The 24,879-nt window shown below is 46.7% G+C and overlaps 1 protein-coding gene across 1 annotated transcript; it reads right to left on the reverse strand.

Annotated features, from left to right (window-relative positions):
* Positions 1–7,765: 7,765 nt before the first annotated feature.
* Positions 7,766–20,603, reverse strand: LOC140406625 (basic phospholipase A2-like). The gene is made up of 4 exons (XM_072494626.1): positions 20,380–20,603; positions 18,743–18,911; positions 11,643–11,752; positions 7,766–8,136 (listed from the first exon to the last, which is right to left on the reverse strand). The coding sequence occupies exons 1-4, from the start codon at positions 20,420–20,422 to the stop codon at positions 7,994–7,996; spliced, it is 465 nt and encodes a 154-aa protein (XP_072350727.1). The 5' UTR covers positions 20,423–20,603; the 3' UTR covers positions 7,766–7,993.
* Positions 20,604–24,879: the final 4,276 nt, after the last annotated feature.

A 24,879-nucleotide genomic window follows, 5' to 3' on the forward strand; every position in this document is an offset into this window, starting at 1 on the left:
CACTTGCTGGTGGGCCCCCGACCTCTGCATCAGCAACCTCCCGGTCGTCAGGTCCGCCAGCCAGTTCCAGGGCCCTTTCCTCGTGTTCGGTCAGTGGCCTCTCATCAGCGGGCCCTCCTCCAGTCCTCACATGCTCCCTATTGTTGTGTGCGCGCTTCTCCTGTAGTGGGGGGGGGTGAGTGGGGGTGGTGGAAGGGTAAAAGGCAACAGTGTTAGGCAGGTATATGAATGCACGCCATCGGTTGTGCGTGTATTGCAGAGGTTAAGGTTAGGGCTGGATTCACTTGGGGATATGGGGGATATGGGGGAGAGGGGGATATGGGGGAGGGGGGATATGGGGGAGGGGGGATATGGGGGAGGGGGGTTATGGGGATGGGTGGATATGGGGGAGGGGGGATATGGGGGAGGGGGGATATGGGCGAGGGGGGGATATGGGGGAGGGGGGCTATGGGGGAGGCTCACCCTGCCTGCTCTGACGAGGTCGTTCACCTTCTTGTGGCACTGGGTGCCTGTCCGTGGTGTCAGGGCCACAGCGGCGACGGCCTCTGCCACCTCCCTCCACAGACGCCGGCTGTGGCGTGGGGCAACTCTGCGGCCGTGCCCGGGATACAGGGCGTCCCTCCTCTGCTCCACAGCGTCCAGGAGCGCCTCAATGTCACGGGATTGGAACCTCGGGGCTGAGCGGCGGCCAGCCATCCAGTCAGCTGTTCCGGTCGGGTGTTCCGGTCGGGTGGGGGGGGGGGAGCAGCGCGGCCTTATGAGCCGTCACGCCGTGCGGCGCGTATGACGCTGCACGGCGTGAACCACGTGCGCAAGTGCGGATCCCGTCACGTCGCTGCTAGCCCATTTCGGGCCGGAGACTTTTGACCCATTTTTCCGGCATGACGCAAGTCGGATTTGCGCCGTTTTTTGCGCAGATCGGCGGACTTTGCGCCGGTAACGGAGAATTTCGCCCCATGTTTCTTGTTTAAACAAGAGGAGGGTGGTGACAAAATGATGTCTGGTCGAGAACTCTTCCTCCACCCCTTTTCAAACCAGCAGAGAATTGACCCGTGCTTGTTAATGCCTGGATTTGGTATGTCTCTCTTGTGGGGACCATGAATTTGGATTCAGTTGAATTGGTTTCTGGAGCAGGCGAGGAGCTGGGTTTGGGGTTCGCCCCTGTCCACACTCGGAGCTCTGGCTTTGTAATTCTGATAAAGTAATAAAAAAACAGCCGAAGATGTATTTTTAATTGGAACTTACAAATCTTAATTTTTGAATTGTCAGATATATTTTAGTTAACCCACTCTGCCCCAAGCAGAATGGATCTTTGGTGTTTTACTTTACAAGTAACTGCAAGTGGACAATATTTACAGTAGCTTCAGGAATTTGAGTTGGTTGAGTTATTGTAAACTGGCTAATTAAACAGGCACAAGCCCGTCGGGGCCGGGTTCAAGCGCAACAGAATCAGGCGCGTAACCACGAGGAAACTAAATATGAAAAGGTTGCAAAACATGAGAACTACTAACCCCTGAATGACAGACGTGTTCGGCCCATACAGGAAAAGCTTTATACGGACAACACCGAACACCTGGGGACGACCAGGACACTTTTCCTTTAAATCTTTAGGTTAAACATTCAAAAAAGGCTGGAACGCCAGCAGCAGCTGTGGGGACACCTGGTGGCTCTTGGGATCTCAGAACAACCACAAGCACATTCGAGCGCAGGAACATCACTGATTTCACAACGGACACCGGATCAACGTGGCCATAGGAACTATGGTGCTTTATATAATTTTATTGACGAGATGTGCATCCCAGCAGCTAGAGGCTGAAACAATGATAGAACTTATCTTAATGCGTGGCTGCAGCTACATTCGGGGAAAGATGGGTTTACAAATTGTTTTTGTATTTCTCGTGGGTTCCGGTATTGTTTATAATATGAAATGAATATGTATCGTGTTTTAAGTAAGGTTGTTATAAAGCCAATGACACGGGTGCCACTAGATTTTGAGGGCATGACAACCCACACAGGGTTAAAAGAGGCATAATCAATGATGTAGTGACTTGACTCAACACAAAACTTCTGTGGTAAAGTCACCAGACATACAAAGGTTAAATGCGAAGGTGGAACAACTTACAGGAATAAGGAAGAGAATATTAGAGAGAGCAGAGAAAGGTCGAGCTAGCTTGGGGAAGAGGGCCTGGGTATACAATTGAATAGGACAGCAGTGTTAGGGACAAACACTGAGACAATCAACAATAATTAACAAACCCATCGACCGAGAAAGGGAGACAGCCGGAAGGCTCTGACAGGGTAGCTAGGCCACAACCTTGATCTGATCTAAATGGGGGAGATGCCTGATTGAATAGACAGCCTGCAACTGGCTAAGCTAGCCGAATGGCAAGGGACGCTGGACAACCGTACTCTGAGGTACCAGAGTATACTCAGCGATCCCCAACTGTAGAATGGACGAAATGACAGGGGTAGAGATGGTCCTGATGATCACTATCATCACACCAGACTCAGGGCCATACCCTCACAACGAACTGGAGGACATTGGAATCATACAGGCTAACTCCTCCCTCAGGTACTATCTCATCGAGACGTCTGCTATACGCAGGGATAATACATGGGATCTCCCTCACGTTGCCCCACCCGGTGGGACAGGGAGAGTTGGACGAATGTGGGTGAATCAGAACTCATGGTTGCGTCTCAGAGAGTACACCTGCCTCCGTGCATTTTAAGTTTACGGAGGAAAATGAAATACTGCGTCTCTGCCACGGTAACCTCCTATTGCTATAACTTTTGCACCCCTTCGGCCCACCACCATCGGCCTAGCAAGGATCACTTGGGTTAGGATTATAACTAGCCAGAGATGGTCCCACATCTTGCAGAAACTCTGAGGGAACGAAGACTCAAGATCGGTCAATCAGTTAAGCTTTACCACCGGTTAATGAAAAATTCATGCTTTGAAAAACAAAAAGCAGACAGACACACACAGAGGAACTACTTCAGAGTGAAAGTTAGTGGCAGAGAGTGTGGCACCGTTAGATGAGCTGACTTGAAAACTGCGATGAATAACAACATTTAATGACAGACAGCAGAGTTAGTCAGGGAGGCAGGAATGATTGATATCAAGACATTAAATGTGACATATATGGGGTTGTTTGAGGGGTGATCTTTGAATCACATGCACGCAGAGGCGGATCTACTATGAAACTAATGAAGTTTAAGCTTCAGGGCCCCTAATCCCGGAGGGGCCCCCAAAGCGACTTTTGTCCACATTGCTTAAAACTTTAGGGTCTACTGTATGAGACGGGGTTTTTAAAAAAGAATAATATTAATAATATAGTGTAATTCACTACAAAATAATAGTAAAAGTAAAAATTAAAAGGTTATTAAAGTATCATGTAGGCTAGCCGTAAACGAAAAAACGTTCAAATTAAGGGTGTTTCATTCTAAATATATTTAATATAAAATAATTATAAATAATTTAAAACACTATTAACAGTTATGACAGAAATACAAACAGTCGATGATGTGTCGTAACAACAAAGGGGATCCGTTGAAAAGGCAATCACGATGCTAACGTGAATTTTCAACGTGATTGCACTCGTGATCGCGATCTAGACAAGAAGTTTTTTCAATAAAGTGTTCATAAGGATACAATATTTTAATTACCCCGACTCAAAAATAAATGCTGTATTTAGAAAAGTAAGGCAAGTAATAAAGGTGAAATAGTGTTCGATTAGCCTAAGCCTATTGTTTTTATGAAGAGGTGAACGGAAGGTAGGCTCCGACCGCATAGCCTAGGCTAATACTATATTACAAGTATTTATGACAAAGTAATAAAAGGGTGAATTTGTGTTAAATTACAGGTGTTTATTGTGAAAAGTGTTCACATAATGGTAAAATTGGGTTCCATTACCTTAGCCTATGAGTTTTGGTGGCCTACTCTTGCCTAACTTAGTCTAGCCTAGTGTCAGCTAGCTTGAACATAGCCTAGTTTAGTCTATTTAGCTTATTTATTATAAATCTTTAAAAATGGTGCTTTACTTTCTGAGAAGGGTTTTTTTAAAAAACCTTTCTCTGAAAGTAGACCTAAAAAAATGTCCTTTCAAAGCACGCGACAATAGTCGCATGACTCAAATTTTTTGTTGTATATATTTCAACAATGCCAATGTTTGCGAGTCAGTAGCACAGTTATTGTAAAGGTGGAGTGTTGTGGGAAGGTGGCTGTTCTGCTGTGGCGAATGTAATTTTCCCCCCCTTTTTAACAGAGGTCAAGACCCTCGAGGAATCACAATGAGTTCATGAAAGTACTTAAGTGGATACCAAAAACGCAAACTCAATGAAATGCGATCTGATGAAATTTCTAAGTGTCAAAAACTAACAAACTATTTTGCAATGTCAAGTTTGTCAACACCTACAGTTGAAATAAGCCAAGCAAATACCATTGAAGCCAATGATCGTGCACAAACCGTGGGAGCTCTTTCTAGCAATATCCAAACCCATGCATGAAGAATTGATAGAAATCATGGGAAAACATGTGCAAGGTGAAATTGTGAATCAAATCAACAACCTCGACACCAAATACTACTCTATTATTGTTGACTCTACGCCTGACCTGACACATGTTGACCAGCTGGTAATTGTGGTTCGATACTGCTATAATGGAAAACCCTGTGAGAGATTTTTAACATTTTTACCGATAGAAAACCATTCATCCACGATCTTGTTCAACAAAATACAACAAGTCCTGGGTGAACAGAAGCTTTCACTTGAAAGTATCCGTGGTCAGTCCTACGATAATGCACCTAACATGAAGGGCTCAGAGAAAGGGCTGCAAGCACTCTTTAAAAACATTAACAGGTACGCAGACTATGTACCATGTGCAGCCCATTCACTTAACCTTGTTGGAGAAAAGGCAGTGTCTACTCTACCTGAAGTTGTTGACTACTTTGGCATTTTGCAGGAGCTGTATGTTTTCTTTTCTGGATCTCCACGAAGATGGGGGATTTTAAACACACAGGGCAATCTACATTTTTCTCTAAAGAGCTGAAGTGTAACTAGATGGCCTGCACATTATGAAGCAGTCCGGGCAATTAAAAATGGATATCTGGGTATTTTACAAACTCTCAAACATATTTTTGAAGACTCAGAAGAGAAGCCTGAATGTAAACGAGATGCAAAGAATTTATACCACAAGTTGTTAAAGCTGGAATATGCTATTTTAACAGTTGTTTGGGAAGAAGTGCTGGATGTTTCAACTAAACAAGTAAGAAACGCCAAACCCCTGGTTTTGATGTATTTGAAGGTTATCTTCTGCTATCATCTTTGCTTTCATTTGTTAAAGAGCTCAGAGAAAATTCAGCCGATAGGATTACACACTGAATCAGACGCAAAAGATTTGTGTGACGATATCACCTCAAGTTATTCTGATGCTTCCAAACTCATAGTTACAAGGAAATTTTCAGATGGAACAAGTGGTATTATTTCTTTGAGAGGAGCTGACAAATTTAGGATAGAAGTTCTATATCAACTCTATGACTGCTGATAATCCAGTTACGCAAGAGGATTGACCCATATGAGCAGATTGCAAAAAGGTTCAAGTTCCCCTCAGAATTGGTGAACAATTCTGAAATTGCTGAGGACAGTATTAAACTTATAATATCGTATTACAAAGATGATATTGACCACAAATTAGTCAACGTGTGTTATCAGTTCAAAAAATATTTGCACCTTAGGAAATCCCAGTGCACAGAAGAAAACACGCCATCTAAAATGCAATGCGCAGAAGTTCTTCAGCTTATTGGTGAGCAACATCTAATTGAAGTGTTCCCCAATATTACTACTGCGCTAAGCTGTGCTTGACAATGCCTATCACGAGCTGTGAAGCAGAAAGGAATTTTTCAAAGCTATCCTTTATAATGAACAAATTTCGGTCTACCATGACTGAAGAGCGCTTAAATTCTTTATGCATATTGTCTCTCGAAAATGACATTGCAAGGAAGCTCTCATATGACAAAACTGTACGTGAATATGTTGCTAGAAAAACCAAAAAAAAGAGTATTTTGTAAAATGTGCTTCATGTAGTATATTCTCATAGGTGTCAAAAATAAAAGATTATATTGACTGTGGTCTTTTCTATGTTTTATTTCTACATTCTATGATGCATCGTGCATGTATATAACATTTCCCTAATTTTCATCCCCCCATAACTCGAAAACTATAAGGCATAGGAAATCTTTATTCACACCAGTGGCTTTGACATGTGAGATAATAAAAGTACAGCCATTTTAATCAAAATCTGAGATGTAGTGGTTACATTTTTAAACATTTTGTGATTGTCGTGGAACAATCCCATTGAAGAAGATAACAGTGGTTACCCAGACCTCGTTGCTGGTTGCGAAGGGGACCCCATAACAGTTTAGGCTTCAGGGCCCCAAAAATGTAGGTCCGCCACTGCATGCACGGTGTACGTATGGAACATCTGGGACGTTACATGCCCCAAAGGCCGTATTAAAGCACCTTGCAGCCCTCGTATCGAATCATTGTGGTCATCTGGGATTCAGTAAACTTCTTCCAGGGCCAAAAGAAGGGACTGTTGGGGGACATTTTCTGATACTGGACTATGATATAGATTCTCGGTGGCCCTGTAACAACATTTTTGCTCCTATATTACTTTTGAATAGTTCTGCTGGGACAAAAGGTACTCATTGGCTTAGATCCCTGTTTAGAAGAGGCAATTTGTAGAAAGAGATAGTGTATACACAATGATTAAGGACACAAAATGGCTGTTAATTATTATAGCAATACTAAATACACAAAATGGCTGAACTTAAGCTACCTCATGAGAAACAGGTGTGTGTCTGTACAGGGTATATTTAAAGAGCCACTGATAACAGCTTCACAGAACAAGGAGTGCAGTGTATCCTTGATAAGGCTCAATTTCCACAGCTGCAGACAGGACATATCCTTGTGTTAGTTTTGAATGACTTCTGTTTGAAGTTAGGGGCGGGTAAGACAGCACCCACTTTAACCATTTATGTGATAACTGGGATGCTAAGAAAATTGATTGACTGCATGTAATGGATTGTGATGCGAATATAGTTGATTGATTGTATGTAAATGAGAATACAACTGATTCCGCCCCTTGGATCTGTATATTAACCCAATTCAAACCTTAGCTCAAGTGAGAAAGAGGATTGCGAGACTGCGTAGTCTCCAGATCTTTCTCCCAGGTCTGAAATAATAAACTGCCTCTTTATACTCATCCTCAGGCTTTCGTGTCAATATTTTCACCTCTAACAACAGTGTCACTGGTGAGAAGATTCCTGTAGTGAACACAGTTTGGTCTAAAGATTTAAACACTTTGCAATAACTTGGGGCAGGAGTCTGAATGAATGAGAGATTTAACAATATTTACTGGGGGTAATTTTGACCCGGGTGTGAGAGCCACTTTATATCTCTCCCAATTCTTATTTACACTGATTGCAGCAAAGTTGAAATTACCCCACGAGTTGCAGCATTTGTCTCAATGAAGTTGGCAGTTTCAGACTGTGACACCAGGGATGCCTCTTGTCAGCATTTGAGAGCAGAGACGTGACGGCTGCTGCTGCTGTTACACCAGCAGGTGGCAGTGTCGCACCACAAAGTACAAAGAGAACAGCAGGATCCCATACTGTCTGTGAAAGGTCAGAATGTCTGTGCAGAAACTAATTGGACACGCCCCCTGTATCAATAATGAATAAACACTCCCACTCCCAGCATTGCATGCTTCAATCAGTGTATTTTATTTCACCAGAATTGTAAAGTACATTTGAAATGAGTTAAAGGTGAAACAGCAACAAAAGCGAGATCTGAGAGAGACTCAGTGAGCAATTAGAAATCAGGGAGACGGCGAGAGAGAAATCCCATCAATCACACCCGGAATATTCTATTGGAGAGATTCTTGTCAGTGTGACTCTCGGTCACATCTCCATCGCTTCATTGCGAGCTGGAGCTATTAGACGGTCTTACACAGGCTTTGGTCATAATTATAATACTTTGGGTTGTATGAGTGGCTGTGCTTCCTGAAGCACAGAGCAGCTGCAACATCGCAGTTGCACACCTTCGTACCACATGCTAAACGTGTCAGAATTGTATCAGCTGAAAAAGAGGAGAGAACAACCAAATATACACAGTGTAAAATATGCACTGTAATGTACACATGAAAACACACACTGGGATATACACACATTAATGTACACACTAATTTGGTGGGTGGGGTTGAGGATGTGAGATTCTGCAACATTGAAAAATCCTCATTGTTGTTGGGTCCTTAATGTTGTGGGTGACTCACAATGGTTGGGGCCCAATAATGTTCTTCAAGCTTCTGAAACAACGGGGCTGCTAACGTCTCAGAATGTCTCTGATGTGCGAATGGCCGTCCTCAAGTTCTGGATGGTCATTAATTTTTAATCTAATACTTTGGTGCTGAGGGGGTGGGTGGGTCTGAAGCAGTGGAGAGTCGTTAACGTGGGTGAGGAAGGGGTGGCCTGGAATCGTCGGCTGTGGATTCTGTCCTTGGTGTTGTCAGGGGTTCCCCAATATTGTGAAACTCCCTAATGCTGTCAGTGATGTGGGCTGCATTCCTTTAATGTATTGGGGGCCCTAACATTGTGGGGTGCCCCTAACATGGTGATTTCTATGGGTGACATAATGAGAGTCCCACCACAGCGAGAAGCAGCAAACTATCTCAAACCTCGATATCGCCACAAATGTTCCCCACCTCGAATCTGGGGAATTGTGAAATATCGCTGAGCGATATTTCTAAACTTGAAACCCAAATTAGTTCAACAAAATTTACTGCGAGGCCGGTGATGTCTGATCCACAGCAACCACATCTTCAGTAAGTGTCCACAGATCGAGGAACTGCATCTCAGAGTGAATGAGCTGGACTCGGAGCTTCAGACAAGAATTGTTATTGCAATGGGCCATTTACCTTTGGAAGAGCATTATACTGAGACAGGACAGGTGATTGATAACAAATTCTTGATAATGGTGAGCTGGTGATAAATATCAGGAGACAGCATGTACGTGTCTCTGTACTGATTGGATATTATAATTAAATAGGTATTAATCTGTTATAATTGGTTCGTCATTGTTTTATACTCTGCATAATTTCAACCCAATGAATAGTCATAATTGGACATAGATAACTAATGATATGTGATTGGTATGTGCTGAACTCCTGTAACTTAATCTGAAATATAATTGTCTATACAATACTGGAAACAGGGCTGTCTGGTGTGATAGCCGCAAACACCACCAGTCCAGTTCTAACTGCAATAAGGATCTTGTTTATAACCCCATGACACCCCTGGGGAGTGGTTAGGGCTCACTCACTGTCTGAGATGTCATACGAGGCAGGCTCACATTTCTGGCCCTGTTCCCTCCTACCTCACATTGAGGGTGACACCAGGTGGGATGTTCAAGCATCATGGGGGACCTGCCCCACCATCACTCCCCACCCTGCACACCCTCTACATCCAGGCCCAGCCCATTCCCAACACCCTGGAGGTAGAGGATGGCTGCAGGGTCAGAATGTTGGTGCAAAAATGTTTCCTGGTGACGAGAAACATGGGGCTGGAGTCTCCGCCGGCGGGATGCTCCATTTTGCCGGCAGCCCGGGGGTTTGCCGACGGTGTGGGGCTGCCCCACAATGGGAAACCCCATTGAGCGGCCGGCGTAGCGGAGAAACCCGCCGGCGGGGTGAAACAGAAATGTGGCCGGGTGGAGAATTCAGCCCATTGTTGTGCCCTATCACCAATGTGCCACACCCGTGCCAACTTAAGTGGTCTGATAGATCATAGACTCCCTACATTTCAGAAGGAAGTCATTCGACCCATCGAGCCTGCACTTTCCCTCCTGTGTCTGGGTGTTTAATGGTCTCTGGGCTACTCTATGGGACGGAGGTGTGTCTGGAGTGATCTGAAGTCTCCACTGTCACCTCGCATTACCAGTCCTGGAGGCCGACTCTCGTCTGAGGCATGGTCTCGATGCCCTCAACCATGAAGCACTGAGACTGGGACACATGCCCCCGAGACTGGGCCATGCCACTTGCTGCAGGGACATTATTGGGCTCTCACTTGGTTGCCAAGTGCTGACGTCTGTTTCCAAAATTGCGCTTTCCTCAGCCTCGCCCGCTTGATTTGGGGGCGAGGCCCACCTGCTCAAAATGGCGACCCGATAGTGGAATTCTTCGCTATTCCTTGCAAATCTCACCATGCAGAATATGATGGTGCCTGGCCCGGTAACAGGATGCAAATATATACACTGGGTTTTTTTTAATTTAAACTACCAAATTCATTTTCTTTTCAAATTAAGGGGCAATTTAGCTTGGCCAATCTCCCCACCCAGCACATCTTTTGGGTTGTGGGGATGAGACCCAGGCAGATACGGGGGGAACGTGTAAACTCCACATGTGATTGAGGGCCGGGATCGAACCCAGGTCTTCGGTGCCATGAGGCAGCAGTGCTAACCACTGTGCCGCCCTCGGATGCAAATAGATCGTAATTGTCCGTGTCTATTCTCCCACTGGTGCCCCATTTCTGTCCGACTCTGGATTCTTTGCAGACGGCCGCTGGAACCAGAGTTCCTGATGCGTGGAGAATCCAGCCCATAGTCTCCCAAACGGAAAGTTCCGGGCCTGGGGTGGAATTCTCCCCCAACGGCGCGATGTCTGCCGACTGGCGCCAAAAACGGCGCCAATCAGACGGGCATCGCGCCGGCCCAAAGGTGCGGAATGCTCCGCATCTTTGGCGGCCTAGCCCCAACATTGAGGGGCTAGGCCGACGCCGGAGGGATTTCCGCCCCGCCAGCTGGCGGAAATGGCGTTTGTTGCCCCGCCAGCTGGCGCGGGAATGCGGCGCATGCGCGGGAGCGTCAGCGGCCGCTGTCAGTTTCCCGGCGCATGCGCAGTGGGGAGAGTCTCTTCCGCCTCCGCCATGGTGGAGGCCGTGGCGGAGGCGGAAGGGAAAGAGTGCCCCCACAGCACAGGCCCGCCCGCGGATCGGTGGGCCCCGATCGCGGGCCAGGCCACCGTGGGGGCACTCCCCGGGGTCAGATCGCCCCGCGCCCCCCCCCCCCCCCAGGACCCCGGAGCCCGCCCACGCCGCCTGGTCCCGCCGGTAAATACCAGGTTTGATTTACACTGGCGGGACAGGCAATTTCTGGGCGGGACTTCAGCCCATCCGGGCCGGAGAATCCAGCGGGGGGTCCCGCCAACCGGCGCGGCCCGATTCCCGCCCCCGCCCAATCTCCGGTACCAAAGACTTCGGCGGGGGCGGGATTCACGGCGGGGGGTCGGAGAATGACGCCCCTGGTCCCTTGAGCATTCCCAATTTTAATCGGTTCACCATTGGTGGCCGTGTCTTCAGGTGTCTGGGCCCCAAGCTCCGAAATTCCCTCCCTCCACCTTTCCGCCTCTATTGAGACATTCCTTAAAACATCTTTCGTCATCTGAACATTGGATGTTTCATTGCCCTAAAGGCACCACATAAATCTAAGTTGTTGTTGTCTCTTGCTGATGTTGATCGATTGAGGGAAGGGAGAGGACAGGGAGTCAGTGGAACTTCCCAAAGTCAAATTGATTTTGTTTGGTGTTTACTTACCGCATCTGGGGACCTCATTTTCACAATGTGTCGAGTACGGTGTAAACAGAGGTTTACATCCCAGTGAACTTTCGGCTTCTCCATAACAGTCATCGTGAACTTGACAGCATCTGAGTGGGTGACAAACAAGAGCTATCATTTCAGATGTAAGTTTTTCACGGAGAGACTGAAACTCAGTCAGGGGCTTAATGATTCCAAACAAGCCTCAGATTGGGTTCCCAACTCTGAAGAATTGTCCTGGAGTTTTCAGGAGCTAAAGATGAATCCTCAGGGAACTCATTTCACATAACTGAGGGGATTGCTGCACTTTAACAACATGGTCTTCTCCTATTATATTTCTTTTTAAAAATAAATTTAGAGTACTCATTTCATTTTATTTCCAATTCAGGGGCAATTTAATGTGGCCAATCCACCTGCTCTGCATATCTTTGGGTTGTGGGGGCGAAACCCACGCAAACACGGGGAGAATGTGCAAATTCCACATGGACAGTGACCCAGGGCCGGGATCGAACCTGGGATCTCGGCGCTGTGAAGCAGCAGTGCTAACCACTGCGCCACCGTACTGCCCTCCTATTTTATTTCAACGGATTTGTTCATTGGAGATAAACTGGGGATGGGAGGGAAAATATGTTTCTGAAAAAACACCCAATCAGATGAAAAAGAGTGGAAATGTCAGACCAATGGCAGCATGGAGGTGGGATGTTTGAGGTGGGAGGTGATATCTTGAACAATCCAGGAGTATATACAATTATTCTTGGTATCATCATCATCAAAGCGATATTTTCTGAAAGAACATGGAGCCCTGCCCACAACAAACATGGAGATTGTCCGAGACAAACATGGAGGCTGCCCACGACAAACATGGAGGCTGCCCACGACAAACATGGAGGCTGCCCACGACAAACATGGAGGCTGCCCACGACAAACATGGAGGCTGCCCACGACAAACATGGAGGCTGCCCACGACAAACATGGAGGCTGCCCCCAAGAAATGTGGCAATAAGCTGCCCATGACAAATATCGAGGCTGTCTATGACCAGCATGGTGGTCTGAAGATTTTGCTGTTTTCCACTTACAAACCAAAATTCAACGACTTTAACTTGCTGCTTTTGTATTCAGGTAGTGGGAGATTACCAGAAATTGTAAGTAACAGCAGAGGTCCAGTTTAATTGGGTCATTTATTCGGGTGACCAGGTTTTCAAAAGTCAAAAGTCGGACACATTGAAAAACCAACCGAGATGATGCTCATGTTGAGTGACCAATGGCAGGAGTCTGGGGAATATGTCCAATCAGAGTTGGATACCCTTTAAAGACTCCCAATTATTGAAGACAGCGGTTATGAGCGACAGACTTCTATTTCAATGGACCCAATCTTCCGAGGAATGACGATCACTGATCATCGGATTGCCACTCCTCTCACACTTACTTCCCTCGCTGCTGGTCTGTGATGTGGAGAGATGCCAACAGGGTGGGTTCAATTTCCGCACCTTCTGGGGTTATCCATGAAGGCCCCGCCTTCTGAACCCTGACCCTCTCCTGAGGTGTGGTGACCCTCAGGTTAAATCACCAACAGTCAACTCACTCCCTCAAAGGGGAAAGCAGTCTATGGCCTTCTGGGATGATGGCAACTTCACCTTTTTCACTTCCCTTGAAGCGGAGCTCAATCTTTCTCACTTGGATCTCTGAACAGGGTCTCCCGGGAAATACTGAGCATAACTGCTCCTGGAGTCGGTGCCTCACGGAGCAGGAACAGCCCTGAATAGTTACCCCAAGTAGCTCCTATAAATTAACCTCAGTAACCCCGATAAAATACCCCAGTAACTCCTACAAATTACCCCAAGTAGCTCCTATAAATTAACCTCAGTAACCCCCATAAAATACCCCAGTAACTCCTACAAATTACCCCAAGTAGCTCCTATAAATTAACCTCAGTAACCCCCAAAAAATACCCCAGTAACTCCTACAAATTACCCCCAGTAACTCCTATAAATTACTCCCAGAAACTCCTCTAAATTACTCCCAGTAACTCCTCTAAATTACCCCCAGTAACTCCTATAAATTACTCCCAGTAACTCCTTTAAATTACTCCCAGTAACTCCTATAAATTACCCCAGTCACTCCTATAAATTACCCCCAGTAACTCCTATAAATTACCCCCAGTAACTCCTATAAATTACCCCCAGTAACTCCTATAAATTACCCCCAGTAACTCCTATAAATTACCCCCAGTAACTCCACAACATTATCCATAGTAACTCCTAGAAATTACCCCCAGTAACTCCTATAAATTACCCCTAGTAACTCCTATAAATTACCCCCAGTAACTCCGATAAATTAGCCAAGTAGCTCCTATAAATTACCCCCAGTAGCTCCTATAAAATACCCCCAGTAGCTCCTATAAATTACCCCCAGTAGCTCCTATAAATTACCCCCAGTAACTCCTATAAAGTACCCCCAGTAACTCCAATAAATTACCCCCAGTAGCTCATGTAAATTACCCCCAGTAGCTCCTGTAAATTACCCCCAGTAACTCCTATAAAGTACCCCCAGTAACTCCTATAAATTACCCCCAGTAGCTCCTATAAATTACCCCCAGTAACTCCTATAAATTACCCCCAGTAACTCCTATAATTTACCCCCAGTAACTCCTATAAATTACCCCCAGTAACTCCTATCAATTACACCCAATAACTCCTAAAATTACCCCATTAACTCCGATAAATTACCCCAGTAGCTCCTATAAATTACCCCCAGTAACTCCTATACATTACCCCCAGCAACTCCTATAAATTACCCCCAGTAACTCCTATAAATTACCCCCAGTAGCTCCAATACATTACCCCCAGTAACTCCTATAAATTACCCCCAGTTGCTCCTACAAATTACCCCAGTAACTCCTATAAATTACCCCCAGTAGCTCCTATAATTTACCCCCAGTAACTCCTATAAATTACCCCCAGTAGCTCCTATAACTACCCCCAGTAACTCCTATAAATTACCCCCAGTACCTCCTATAAATTACCCCCAGTAGCTCCTATAAATTACCCCCAGTAACTCCTATAAATTACCCCCAGTAACTCCTATAAATTACCCCCAGTAGCACCTATACATTTCCCCCAGTAACTCCTATATATTACCCCCAGTGACTCCTATAAATTACCCCAGTCACTCCTATAAATTTCCCCCAGTAACTCCTATAAATTACCCCCAGTAACTCCTATAAATTACCCCCAGTAACTCCTATAAATTACCCCCAGTAACACCTATAAATTACCACAGTAACTCCTATAAATTACCCCCAGTAACTCCTATAAATTACCCCAAGTAACTCCTATAAATTACCCCCAGTAGCTCCTATAAATTACCCCAAGTAACTCCTATAAATTACCCCCAGTAGCTCCTATAAATTACCCCAAGTAACTCCTATAAATTACCCCCAGTAACTCCTATAAAGTACCCCCAGTAACTCCTATAAAGTACCCCCAGTAGCTCCTGTAAATTACCCCAGTAACTCCTATAAATTACCCCCAGTAACTCCTATAAATTACCCCCAGTAGCTCCTGTAAACTACCCCCAGTAACTCCTATAAATTACCCCCAGTAGCTCCTATAAATTACCCCCAGTAACTCCTATAAATTACCCCCAGTAACTCCTATAAATTACCCCAGTAACTCCAATAAATTACCCCCAGTAGCTCCTGTAAATTACCCTCAGTAACTCCTATAAATTACCCCCAGTGACTCCTATAAATTACCCCAGTAACTCCTATAAATTACCCCAGTAGCTCCTATAAATTACCCCTGTAGCTCCTATAAATTACCCCAGTATCTCCTATAAATTACCCCAGTAACACCTATAAATTACCCCCAGTGACTCCTATAAATTACCCCAGTAACTCCTATATATTACCCCAGTAGCTCCTATAAATTACCCCCAGTATCTCCTATAAATTACCCCAGTAGCTCCTATAAATTACCCCCAGTGACTCCTATAAATTACCCCAGTAACTCCTATAAATTACCCCAGTAAGTCCTGTAAATAACCCCCAGTAGCTCTTATAAATTACCCCCAGTGACTCCTATAAATTACCCCCAGTAACTCCTATAAATTACCCCCAGTAGCTCCTAGAAATTACCCCAGTAGCTCCTATAAATTACCCAAGTAACTCCTTTAAATTACCCCCAGTGACTCCTATAAATTACCCCCAGTAACTCCTATAAATTACCCCCAGTAACCCCTATAAATTACCCCCAGTAACTCCTATAAATTACCCCCTGTAACTCCTATAAATTACCCCAGTAACTCCTATAAATTACCCCAGTAACTCCTGTAAATTACCCCCAGTAACTCCCATAAATTACCCCCAGTAACTCCTATAAATTACCCCAGTAACTCCTAAAAAATACCCCCAGTGACTCCTAACTCCTCTCAATTACCCCCAGTAACTCCTATAAATTACCCCCAGTAACTCCTATAAATTACCCCCAGTAACTCCTTTAAATTACCCCCAGTAACTCCTATAAATTACCACCAGTAACTCCTATAAATTACCCCCAGTAACTCCTATAAATTACCCCCAGTAACTCCTATAAATTACCCCCAGTAACTCCTATAAATTACCCCCAGTGACTCCTATAAATTACCCCCAGTGACTCCTATGAATTACCCCCAGTAACTCCTATAAATTACCCCCAGTAACTCCTATAAATTACCCCCAGTAACTCCTATAAATTACCACCAGTAACTCCTATAAATTACCCCCAGTAACTCCTATAAATTACCCCCAGTAGCTCCTGTAAATTACCCACAGTAACTCCTATAAATTACCCCCAGTAGCTCCTATAAATTACCCCCAGTAGCTCCTGTAAATTACCCCCAGTAACTCCTATAAATTACCCCCAGTAGCTCCTGTAAATTACCCCCAGTAGCTCCTATAAATTACCCCAGTAACTCCTATAAATTACCCCCAGTAGCTCCTGTAAATTACCCCCAGTAGCTCCTGTAAATTACCCCCAGTAGCTCCTATAAATTACCCCAGTAACTCCTATAAATTACCCCCAGTAGCTCCTGTAAATTACCCCCAGTAACTCCTATAAATTACCCCCAGTAGCTCCTATGAATTACCCCAGTAACTCCTATAAATTACCCCCAGTAACTCCTATAAATTACCCCCAGTAGCTCCTGTAAATTACCCCCAGTAACTCCTATAAATTACCCCCAGTAGCTCCTATAAATTACCCCAGTAACTCCTATAAATTACCCCCAGTAGCTCCTGTAAATTACCCCCAGTAGCTCCTGTAAATTACCCTCAGTAACTCCTATAAATTACCCCCAGTGACTCCTATAAATTACCCCAGTAACTCCTATAAATTACCCCCTGTAACTCCTATAAATTACCCCAGTAACTCCTATAAATTACCCCAGTAACTCCTGTAAATTACCCCCAGTAACTCCCATAAATTACCCCCAGTAACTCCTATAAATTACCCTCGGTTGCTCCTATAAATTACCCCAGTAACTCCTAAAAAATACCCCCAGTGACTCCTAACTCCTCTCAATTACCCCCAGTAGCTCCTATAAATTACCCCCAGTAACTCCTTTGAATGACCCCAGTAACTCCTTTAAATTACCCCAGTAACTCCTGTAAATTACCCCCAGTAGCTCCTATAAATTGCCCCAGTAACTCCTATAAATTACCCCCAGTAGCTCCTATAAATTACCCCAGTAACTCCTTGAAATTACCCCTAGTAACTCCTATAAATTACCCCAGTAACTCCTTTACATTACCCCCAGTAACTCCTTTAAATTACCCCAGTAACTCCTATAAATTACCCCCAGTAGCTCCTATAAATTACCCCAGTAACTCCTATAAATTACCCCCAGTGACTCCTAACTCCTATAAATTACCCCCAGTGACTCCTATAAATTACCCCCAGTAGCTCCTATAAATTACCCCAGTAACTCCTTTAAATTACCCCCAGTAGCTCCTATAAATTACCCCAGTAACTCCTATAAATTACCCCCAGTGACTCCTAACTCCTATAAATTACCCCCAGTAACTCCTATAAATTACCCCCAGTAACTCGTATAAATTACCACCAGTAACTCCTATAAATTACCCCCAGTAACTCCTATAAATTACCCCCAGTAGCTCCTGTAAATTACCCCCAGTAACTCCTATAAATTACCCCCAGTAGCTCCTATAAATTACCCCCAGTAGCTCCTGTAAATTACCCCCAGTAACTCCTATAAATTACCCCCAGTAGCTCCTGTAAATTACCCCCAGTAGCTCCTATAAATTACCCCAGTAACTCCTATAAATTACCCCCAGTAACTCCTATAAATTACCCCCAGTCACTGCTATAATTTACCTCCAGTTTCTCCTATAAATTATCCCCAGTAACTCCTATAAATTACCCCCAGTATCTCCTATAAATTACCCCAGTAACTCCTATAAATTACCCCAGGATCTCCTATAAATTACCCCAGTAACTCCTATAAATTACCCCAGGATCTCCTATAAATTACCCCAGTAACTCCTATAAATCACCCCCAGTAACTCCTATAAATTACGCCAGTAACTCCTATAAATTACCCCAGTAACTCCTATAAATCACCCCCAGTAACTCCTATAAATTTCCCCAGTAACTCCTATTAATTACCCCAGTAACTCCTATAAATTACCCCCAGTAACTCCTATCAATTACCCCAGTAACTCCTATAGATTACACCCAGTAACTCCTGTAAATTTCCACCAGTAACTCCTAGAAATTACCTCCAGCAACCTGTATAAATTACGCAAAGTAACTCCTGAAAATTAACTGCAGTTACTCCAATGAGTTACTGAATAAATGACTCTCCATTTATCGGAACATGAGGTCAACCTGGTCATTATATCTTAGCGATTGTGGGATCTTGCTGTGTACAAATTGCGTTCTACCTGGAGGCAGTGATAAGGACGATAGAGAAACAAGCTCTGTCTCTCTGAGGAATGTCTTGTCTCTGCTTTGTACCAGAGTAAAACCTTGCTGATTCTCAGCCAGCGCAAACACCCACATCTTCACGGAGAGAGTTTTTACACAAGTATCGTCTCATTTTACCTGTCGAGGTCATCCAATGGCTGGTTTCCATTTCCTCCATACCCACAGAAACAGCCATAGTCCATGTAGCGCTGGTTCGGGACATTTGGACTGGCACACACAACAACATTTTTGAAGTTAACCACGCTTCTTCCCTGAACTGCGAATCCCTGAGCAGGGATGCAAATTGCTACAAGAGGAAAACAAAATGAATCATTGTGTCAGGAAAGCCCTGGTACAGAGTGAGCAGGGAGACAATTTAACAACACGCCGATTTAGAAAGCAGAAGAACGGCAAAAGAATATTCCTGAATTCAGCGGAAATTGAGTCTCGGAAACAGGCCATTCGGCCCAACAATCCCATGGGCTGGATTCTCCGTCAGGAGCGGGGTTCCCGACCCAGCGGAGAATCGAGCACTGGTCTAAAAGCGAGATCAGTGCCGATGTTGCAGTCCCCCGCCCGCAGCGGCAGTGAGCTACACGCCCCTCGCCGGCAGGAGGATGCAAATGGGCATTGAGCATCCAGTAAACTCTGATTAACGGGCTGGAAACCCGCTTTTCCAGACCCACGGGATGCTCCAGGCCTCGCAGCCGGGATTCAGGCGGCTGTGGATTGGCGAGGGTATTTTCAGGGGTTGCCCTGAAGCTGTGCACCCCGCGGTGGGTCAAGGCGGTAAGTATGTAACGTACGTGCCCCCCAAAGTCCATGGATGGCCCCCAGCCCCTCACAACACAAACCCTCTTGGTCTGACTGACAGCCCCTCACCACATCAAAGGCAGATAAGTGCTTCATGCGTAAAACAGAGCAAGTCAAAGCAATTGGCGGCCCTTTAGCGGAGTCCGACGGCCTCCCACAAGCTCCATGCCCTGCATACATTTGTGTAGCGAGGGAGAGCAATTTGCTCCTAGGACCCACTCCTAGTGCCAGCGCAGACCCGGAGCGATTCCACTCCAGCGGGAGAACATGGACTCCTGAATGGACAATCCAGACGCATGGTTATTGATCTGTTCCACACCAGGTTCCTCCCACCCTCTTCCTCTAACAGTAGCAGTGTAACTTTCCATTCCTTTCTCCCTCATTTACTTACCGAGCTTACCCTCAAAGCCATCAATAATATTCACATCAAATATTCCCTGTGGCAGTGAGTTTCACAATCTGCCCATCAAACACTGCCATCACAGGTACAGCACGGGGTTAGATACAGAGTAAAGCTCCCTCTACACTGTCCCCATCAAACACTGCCATCACAGGTACAGCACGGGGTTAGATACAGAGTAAAGCTCCCTCTACACTGTCCCCATCAAACACTCCCAGGACAGGGACAGCACGGGGTTAGATACAGAGTAAAGCTCCCTCTACACTGTCCCCATCAAACACTCCCAGGACAGGTACAGCACGGGGTTAGATACAGAGTAAAGCTCCCTCTACACTGTCCCATCAAACACTCCCAGGACAGGAACAGCACGGGGTTAGATACAGAGTAAAGCTCCCTCTACACTGTCCCATCAAACACTCCCAGGACAGGTATTCACATTTATTTTAGCTTCTTTCTCATTGACAATTCCCTGTTCTGAATTACCCCAGTTTTGGGTGCTGCCTCACTTGCTGTTCCCCCCACTCCTACAGCACATCCCTGAGGTCTCCAGTTGATCACTTACCTCCGAGCACGATGAGGATGGCAGTGAGTTTCGGGGACTCCATGATTTCTCGTTTCCTCCGAGTGATCGATGTTTGTCTCTCCGTGGCTCTGCTTCTTTTATTCGGCTCTCGGGGAGGTTACAACCCAGATTAGCTCAGCAAATGCAAATAGGGTGAAGAATCCTTGGCTGCTGATTCAGATATTTTGCTGTTGTCCAACGTGTGAGTGGTTGCAAGCACCTGTGGTTCTGGTGTGGGGCTTGTAGGCTTGGATTCTCTGAGCAAAATACTGAGAAGTGAGGACATTTGTAAGTGTCACTTTATAGGTTGTGATGCACCACATGAATATATATGCCCAATCTTGTAGCTCAGGGCCTAATCAAGAGTCAGCACTTTCAGGAACTGTACCCCAGTGAGAGTCAGCACCATCAGGAACTGTGCCCCAGTGAGAGTCAGCACCTTCAGGAACTGTACCCCAGTGAGAGTCACCACCTTCAGGAACTGTACCCCAGTGGGAGTCAGCACCTTCAGGAACTGTACCCGAGTGAGAGTCAGCAACTTCAGGAACTGTACCCCAGTGAGAGTCAGCAGCTTCAGGAACTGTACCCCAGTGAGAGTCAGAACCTTCAAGAACTGTACCCCAGTGAGAGTCAGCACTTTCAGGAACTGTACCCCAGTGAGAGTCAGCACCTTCAGGAACTGTACCCCAGTGAGAGTCACCACCTTCGGGAACTGTACTCCAGTGAGAGTCAGCACCTTCAGGAACTGTACCCCAGTGAGAGTCATCACCTTCAGGAACTGTACCCCAGTGGGAGTCAGCACCTTCAGAAACTGTACCCCAGTGAGAGTCAGCAACTTCAGGAACTGTACCCCAGTGGGAGTCAGCACCTTCAGGAACTGTACCCCAGTGAGAGTCAGCAACTTCAGGAACTGTACCCCAGTGAGATTCAGCACCTTCAGGAACCGTACCACAGTGAGAGTCAGCACCTTCAGGAACTGTACCCCAGTGAGAGTCAGCACCTTCAGGAACTGTACCCCAGTGAGAGTCAGCACCTTCAGGAACTGTGCCCCAGTGAGAGTCAGCAACTTCAGGAACTGTACCCCAGTGAGAGTCAGCACCTTCAGGAACTGTACCCCAGTGAGAGTCAGCACCTTCAGGAACTTTAAGAGCAGCACGGTAGCATTGTGTATAGCACAATTGCTTCACAGCTCCAGGGTCCCAGATTCGATTCCAGCTTGGGTCACTGTTTGTGGGGAGTCTGCACATCCTTCCCGTTTGTGCGTGGGTTTCCTCCGGGTGCTCCGGTTTCCTCCCACAGTCCAAAGATGTGCAGGTTAGGTGGATTGGCCATGATAAATTGCCCTTAGTGTCCAAAATTGCCTTTAGTGTTGGATGGGGTTACTGGGTTATGGGGATAGGGTGGAGGTATGGACCTTGGGTAGGGTGCTCTTTCCAAGAGCCGGTGGAGACTCGATGGGTCGAATGGTCTCCTTCTGCACTGTAAATTCTAAGATAATCTATGAACTTTACCCCAGTGAGAGTCAGCACCTTCGGGAACTGTACTCCAGTGAGAGTCAGTATGCTCAGGAACTGTACCCCAGTGAGAGTCAGCAAGTTCAGGAACTGCACCCCAGTGAGAGTCAGCACCTTCAGGAACTGTACTCCAGTGAGAGTCAGCACCTTCAGGAACAGTACCCCAGTGAGAGTCAGCACCTTCAGGAACTGTACCCCAGTGAGAGTCAGCACCTTCAGGAACTGTACTCCAGTGAGAGTCAGCACATTCAGGAACTGTCTCGCAGTGAGAGTCAGCACCTTCAGAAACTGTGCCCCAGTGAGAGTCAGCACCTTCAGGAACTGTACCCCAGTGAGAGTCAGCAGATTCAGGAACTGTCTCCCAGTGAGAGTCAGCACCTTCAGGAACTGTGCCCCAGTGAGAGTCAGCACCTTCAGGAACTGTACCCCAGTGAGACTCAGCACCTTCTGGTACTGTACCCCAGTGAGAGTCAGCACCTTCAGGAACTGTACCCCAGTGAGAGTCAGCACCTTCAGGAATTGTGCCCCAGTGAGAGTCAGCACCTTCAGGAACTGTACCCCAGTGAGAGTCTGCACCTTCAGGAACTGTACCCCAGTGAGAGTCAGCACCTTCCGGAACTGTACCCCAGTGAGAGTCAGCACCTTCAGGAACTGTACCCCAGTGAGAGTCAGCACCTTCAGGAACTGTACCCCAGTGAGAGTCAGCACCTTCAGGAACTTTAAGGGCAGCACGGTAGCATTGTGTGCAGCACAATTGCTTCACAGCTCCAGGGTCCCAGATTCGATTCCAGCTTGGGTCACTGTCTGTGCGGAATGTGCACACTCTCCCCGTGTGTGCGTGGGTTTCCACCGGGTGCTCCGGTTTCCACCCACAGTCCAAAGATGTGCAGGTTCGGTGGATTGGCCATGATAAATTGCCCTTGGTGTCCAAAATTGCCCTTAGTGTTGGATGGGGTTACTGGGTTATGGGGATAGGGTGGAGGTATGGACCTTGGGTAGGGTGCTCTTTCCAAGAGCCAGTGCAGACTCGATGGGTCGAATGGACTCCTTCTGCACTGTAAATTTTATGATAATCTATGAACTTTACCCCAGTGAGAGTCAGCACCTTCGGGAACTGTACTCCAGTGAGAGTCAGTATGCTCAGGAACTGTACCCCAGTGAGAGTCAGCACCTGCAGGAACTGTACCCCAGTGAGAGTCAGCACCTTCAGGAACTTTACCCCAGTGAGAGTCAGCACCCTCAGGAACTGTACCCCAGTGAGAGTCAGCACATTCTGGAACTGTACCCCAGTGAGAGTCAGCACCTTCGGGAACTGTACCCGAGTGAGAGCCAGCACCTTTAGGAACTGTACCCCAGTAAGAGTCAGCACCTTCAGGAATTGTGCCCCAGTGAGAGTCAGCACCTTCAGGAACTGTACCCCAGTGAGAGTCAGCACCTTCAGGAACTGTGCCCCAGTGAGAGTCAGCACCTTCAGGAACTGTGCCCCAGTGAGAGTAAGCACCTTCAGGAACTGTACCCCAATGAGAGTCAGCACATTCAGGAAGTGTACCCCAGTGAGAGCCAGCACCTTCAGGAACTGTACCCCAGTGAGGGTCAGCACCTTCAGGAACTGTACCCCAGTGAGAGTCAGCACCTTCAGGAACTGTACCCCAGTGAGAGTCAGCACCTTCAGGAACTGTCTCCCAGTGAGAGTCAGCACCTTCAGGAATTGTGCCCCAGTGAGAGTCAGCACCCTCAGGAACTGTACCCCAGTGAGAGTCAGCACCTTCAGGAACTTTAAGGGCAGCACGGTGGCATTGTGTATAGCACAATTGCTTCACAGCTCCAGGGTCCCAGATTCGATTCCAACTTGGGGCACTGTCTTTGCGGAATTTGCACACTCGCCCCGTGTGTGCGTGGGTTTTGTCCGGGTGCTCCGGTTTCCTCCCACAGTACAAAGATGTGCAGGTTAGGTGGATTGGCCATGATAAATTGCCCTTAGTGTCCTAAATTGCGCTTAGTGTTGGATGGGGTTACTGGGTTATGGGGATAGGGTGGAGTTATGGACCTTGGGTAGGGTGCTCTTTCCAAGAGCCTGTGCAGACTCGATGGGTCGAATGGCCTCCTTCTGCACTGTAAATTCTATGATAATCTATGAACTTTACCCCAGTGAGAGTCAGCACCTTCGGGAACTGTACTCCAGTGAGAGTCAGTATGCTCAGGAACTGTACCCCAGTGAGAGTCAGCACCTTCAGGAACTGTACCCCAGTGAGTGTCAGCACCTTCAGGAACTTTACCCCAGTGAGAGTCAGCACCCTCAGGAACTGTACCCCAGTGAGAGTCAGCACCTTCGGGAACTGTACCCCAGTGAGAGTCAGCACCTTCGGGAACTGTACTCCAGTGAGAGTCAGTATGCTCAGGAACTGTACCCCAGTGAGAGTCAGCACCTTCAGGAACTGTAGCCCAGTGAGAGTCAGCACCTTCAGGAACTGTGCCCCAGTGAGAGTCAGCACCTTCAGGAACTGTCTCCCAGTGAGACTCAGCACCTTCAAGAACTGTGCCCCAGTGAGAGTCAGCACCCTCAGGAACTGTACCCCAGTGAGAGTCATCACCTTCAGGAACTGTACCCCAGTGGGAGTCAGCACCTTCAGGAACTGTACCCCAGTGGGAGTCAGCACCTTCTGGAACTGTACCCCAGTGAGAGTCAGCACCTTCAGGAACTGTCTCCCAGTGAGAGTCAGCACCTTCAGGAACTGTACCCCAATGAGAGTCAGCACCTTCAGCAACTGTACCCCAGTGAGAGTCAGCACCTTCAGGAACTGTGGCCCAGTGAGAGTCAGCACCTTCAGGAACTGTACCCCAGTGAGAGTCAGCACCTTCAGGAACTGTCTCCCTGTGAGAGTCAGCACCTTCAGGAACTGCCTCCCAGTGAGAGCCAGCACCTTCAGGAACTGTGACCCAGTGAGAATCAGCACCTTCAGGAACTGTACCCCAGTGAGAGTCAGTA

Source organism: Scyliorhinus torazame, unplaced genomic scaffold (genome assembly GCF_047496885.1).
Source record: "Scyliorhinus torazame isolate Kashiwa2021f unplaced genomic scaffold, sScyTor2.1 scaffold_724, whole genome shotgun sequence".
Classification (NCBI taxonomy): Eukaryota; Metazoa; Chordata; class Chondrichthyes; order Carcharhiniformes; family Scyliorhinidae; genus Scyliorhinus; species Scyliorhinus torazame.

Excerpts from the sequence above, each read along its gene's own strand:
- LOC140406625 (XM_072494626.1), bottom strand. The coding sequence starts at position 20,422 with ATGGAGTCCCCGAAACTCACTGCCATCCTCATCGTGCTCGGAG. Across the intron at positions 18,912-20,379 it reads CATCCTCATCGTGCTCGGAG|CAATTTGCATCCCTGCTCAG; the intron begins GTAAGTGATCAA and ends TTCCTCTTGTAG. Across the intron at positions 8,137-11,642 it reads AAATGAGGTCCCCAGATGCG|CTGATACAATTCTGACACGT; the intron begins GTAAGTAAACAC and ends CCTCTTTTTCAG.